Raw genomic sequence first — 4,402 nt, 5'->3', positions numbered from 1 at the left:
AAGCTAACACTGTGTAACATATATGTTACTGATTTGAGTGGCCTTGTGTTTCGATATCATTTTTCGGCATATTTCTTAGCGCCTTCTGCTTAAGTGTTTAAAGTCAACAGACACTTTTGTGCAATTGACTGATAGAGACTTGTCACTGTGATTACTTTGTCCAACTTGTTTCGTGGAAAGTATATACACTATACAGCTCAAAGATGTCAGCTGTGACGAAACGAAAGCATGTGATAAAGGAAATGCTCGATAATTTCAATATGCCATCATCTAACCAAACGATTGTCCAGGTAAATAATTTGATTTATATGCTTTTAATTGTCATCATAATGGTGTAATGCATAAAAGACTGTGATGCAATAAGTTGTGACATGCGAACAAGTGTGAATACACTGCTGATATAGTTTGCTCCCGTTAGGGCTCAGGAAATTAGAAAGTGCTTTGAAGTTTTCAAACTTTGAGCAAGTTTAGACTGAACACTTGTAAGCTACGCTTGGAAGGCTCTTTGTGTTGAAATGTAGCCTACTCAAATTCTGTAGGCTACATGCTAAAAGATTGATAAGGTTCTCATTATACCAAGCCTTCGTCGCTAACAGGAGTAGGGTGGTAATAATAGATATAACGCTAATGATTTTTCTTGCTCATGTCTAGTTCTAACATTTTTCTTACTTCATTTGTGCTATCTCACAGTTACTTGGAACATCTGGATCTAACTTGCACCAGATCAGAACAGCACATGGTGAAAAATTTCTTGCAAGTCTTCCAACAAAATTTCGAAAAAACATATGGATTAAGAGAGGTATGTATTGTGTAGAAATTTCAAATAGGCTACTGTTAAAAGTGCCTAGTTCTAGTGGATCACTATTTAGTGGATCACTAGTGTAGGCCTATCACTATTTTCAAATACAAATACAGTACCTATAGTGGATAAAATACTTGACAGACAGCCATAGCCGTACGAGACCAAACCATTTTGGGGGGGGGGGGGGGGGGGGCAGAAAGTAAATTTGCCCAAATCTGCACGCTTTTATAGAAATTGCTCAAATATAATGTATGCGGTGGATTATAACGGTGAAAAACTAACAATTTTATTAATAGACTATGATCAGATAATTTCATCTTTTTTTGTTGCCCAAATCTAAGCGATACACTTATGTAAATGGAAAAATTAATGAATTTGTGCATTTTGGGGAAACTGCCTCACTCTAATTTGGGCAGTTGCATAAAGAGACTAATCAGTTTCATCAGATAATTTCATGTTTTCAGCTGCCCAAATCAACACGATGCATTTGTGAAAATTAATAAAATTAGCTATACCGGTATATAGCAAATTTTGCGTTTTGATTTGGGCAGTTTCACAAAAGTATCAGAGACATATTTTGGTGGCTGCCCAAATTGGCATGATGCAGTTGGTTAAATGCATTTCGTACTACCTTTTGATCACCATGCAATACAATACATAAATACGGGTGTGTCAAATGAAAATTTTGTTCGGCACATTTCTTGTGCAAATAAGAGGCTGTACTTAGTTTGATATGTATAACAAGATATTAATTTATAGTTTTTCTTAATTCATGCAATTTTGTAGCTATTCATATAGCAATTTTTGCCCTAATAATTGCAAAATTTTGCCCGAATACGCAACGTTTTGAAACAACAGGGGCCAAACATTTGAAACAAAACGTTTACAAACGTTACGCAACAAACAAAACGTTACAAAATTTGAAACAAAACGTTACGTAACGTTTTGAAACAAAATGTAGAGGCCAAACATATTTTCTTTTTCACAATCAATCAAATGACGTCATTTACCTCTCTCTACCACTTTACACGTAACGCTGTATATTAAGTTTATAGCACCACTTTCGGAACACAGTTCCGTAGTCATGTGCGAATGACGAGGCAAATGTCACTCAACATTTGCACAGGGCTAGTAAATTGTGTTCTGAAAGCTTGTAGTAAACATTTATTACCACACCGAACACGCAGGATAAAACAAAAACATTCAATCTACACGTCTTGTGGGATAATTTGGAAATGTTCTACTCTACAAATTCTATAAAAATTAAATGTTTTCACATTGCTTTTAGGGGACTTCGTAGTGATTGAGCCAATCGCAGAAGGCGACAAAGTAAAAGCGGAGATAGTTCGGATTCTTTATCCTGAGCACATCAAGGAAATGAAGCAATGCAATCAATGGTAAGTTATATTGTATGCTGATAACATTGATTTAAACTTTGTGCTAGCTTTAGATAAAGAAATGTGCATTCACCACCCAACAGTGGGATGACTCAGCGTTGATTTACGATGATGCTATCCTGTACTGGTTCGATTCCCACTTAAGCTGGTTGTTGAGGGAACAGAACGTTAGGGTGGGCGTGGCAGATAAAAAGCGACTGAAAGGAATAAACTTCAATGGCCACCCTCCATCCTTACTTTGTAGTCTAAGTGTTGAAGGCCTTGTGTGATGAGGACCTTTTCTTATCGACTAACTTACTAGTAAGCTTAATCGATTCATTGCACAATTTACTTGTAGTCGATTTCAATGAGTATACACTGTAGTTGTAAGTTGGACTTAAAGCGATGTATTTTTTCAGGCCAGATCAGTTTAAGACACGGTGCAACAAATACGATAACGACACGTCAACTACCCATCAGATAAAACAAGCGAATTCTTACAATTCAACTGAGGACACTTGTGATGACTCAGAAGAAAGCGATGACGACTTTTCCGATATTCCAGTTAATACCAATCGACCTCCACAAGTCTATTTGGAAGATTCCGATGAAGAAATTTCAGACGAAGATTCATCTTAAATGCAATGACACTTGAAAGAATGACTTTTTTGCTTTTATTTTGATGTCGATGTCCCCACAAGGGATCGGATTTCACATAATAACTTTCAACTGCTTATCATGGACAGCTTTGCCCAACATAATAAGCGCACTTGTTTTTAGACTAATCTTGTTTCTAAGTGTAGACAAATACTAATCTAGATTTGTCAACGTTCTTCAAGAAATTAAGAAAAGAGTGCAAGTGAAACAACATTAGCGATATCTGTGCTTATTTACTACCCACTGCGCATCCTCTGTAAACTTCAATGTTGATATTAAAAATATTTTTTTATTGTGAATTGTTTCTGTGATGGAGTGGGAATACACAGCACGTATAAATTGATATTCTTCATGCAACACCTGCAGTGTTCTCATCGATCGGTTGTGGGATGATATTGAAATAATGCTGAGATTGCACCACATAAAAGTGAAAGAACAGCACTCCAAGCATGCTACAACGATAAAAAAGCAATGATTCTATATAACCGGAAGCCCACAAAAAGCTATTTTGAATCCAACGATGTAGATCGAAAATTAATATGAAAATATCTAATGATATTTTAATTAAGCTTCAAATCGAAACAAAGTACATCTTTTGTCAACAACGTTTGCTCTATTCCGTTAAAATAACATTGCACAACGTAAGAATTAACGTTTTAGCTTATTACAACTTAGACGAAATACCTCGGGGTGACATTAATTCTGCCTACTCCGCCCTGCCCAAATGGTTACGCCTTTTGTAAAGACTTTCCATTTTTTTGCTGTCGCTTAGGTCGCATTTTCGAAAAAAAAACCTACAATGTCAGCGATATCTATACAAGATGCCGATTGCAACTATAGTAACGTGCTGAAAACGACTATTTTCAGGATTATTAGAAAATCGACTTAGCATGGAGTTAGCGCTACCTATCGTCGGTTATAATTGGCAGCGGGATGGCACAGCTAACAAGGCATTGGCTTTCTAGCCATGGGAGGGATCTTGACTTTTAAACTTAAGGCGGTTGAAGGATACTGCTCACCTCTACCCAGGATGTAACACATTTGGTGAGACCATTTTCTGAATTAGATGGCCAAAAAAAGGGACCTGCGACCATGTTCTTTTCCGGCTTGTAATGACAAATTCACATCCGAAATGGTTTGGTTTTGAATCTTTATCCTCGGACTGACAAAGCCTTGATTGGTTAATCCTGGTAGTTTCGCATACTTGTAGAGGCTTTTGATGCAGGGCCGGTTACCGAGATTGGCAGAGTAAAGTTTTCTGATTGTTGAAGTGTTGTTGCCAGGGAATTATTCCATTCACTAGGTGCCGCTGAATGGAGAGCAGTCCTGAAATGCGTTGCTCAAGCGCACACCCCGAGAGTCGAATCAGCGCCACGTGATCTTGAGCCGTGCTCGTAACCAATGAGCTATCGGGGCTATAAATGCTAGGAATCAAGTACGAAAATTATCTTTTTACCGGCAGTAAAATGGACTATAAATACTCCGACAAATATCCAAACCAACTGGGTTCGACTAGTCTGTTTGGATGGACATTAAATTCGATTTTGAACTAAATAGGATGCGAATT

The 4,402-nt window shown here is 37.4% G+C and overlaps 1 protein-coding gene across 1 annotated transcript; it reads left to right on the top strand.

The window, feature by feature from the left end:
* Positions 1-203: 203 nt before the first annotated feature.
* On the top strand, positions 204-3,006 carry LOC145776028 (putative RNA-binding protein EIF1AD). The gene is made up of 4 exons (XM_082587440.1): positions 204-290; positions 691-799; positions 2,091-2,199; positions 2,598-3,006. The coding sequence occupies exons 1-4, from the start codon at positions 204-206 to the stop codon at positions 2,815-2,817; spliced, it is 525 nt and encodes a 174-aa protein (XP_082443566.1). The 3' UTR covers positions 2,818-3,006.
* Positions 3,007-4,402: the final 1,396 nt, after the last annotated feature.

The sequence above is a fragment of the Aplidium turbinatum genome, chromosome 1 (genome assembly GCF_918807975.1).
Source record: "Aplidium turbinatum chromosome 1, kaAplTurb1.1, whole genome shotgun sequence".
Lineage (NCBI taxonomy): Eukaryota > Metazoa > Chordata > Ascidiacea > Aplousobranchia > Polyclinidae > Aplidium > Aplidium turbinatum.
Note: the sequence above shows the minus strand (reverse complement) of the source record. Positions and strands in the feature narration are given on the sequence as shown.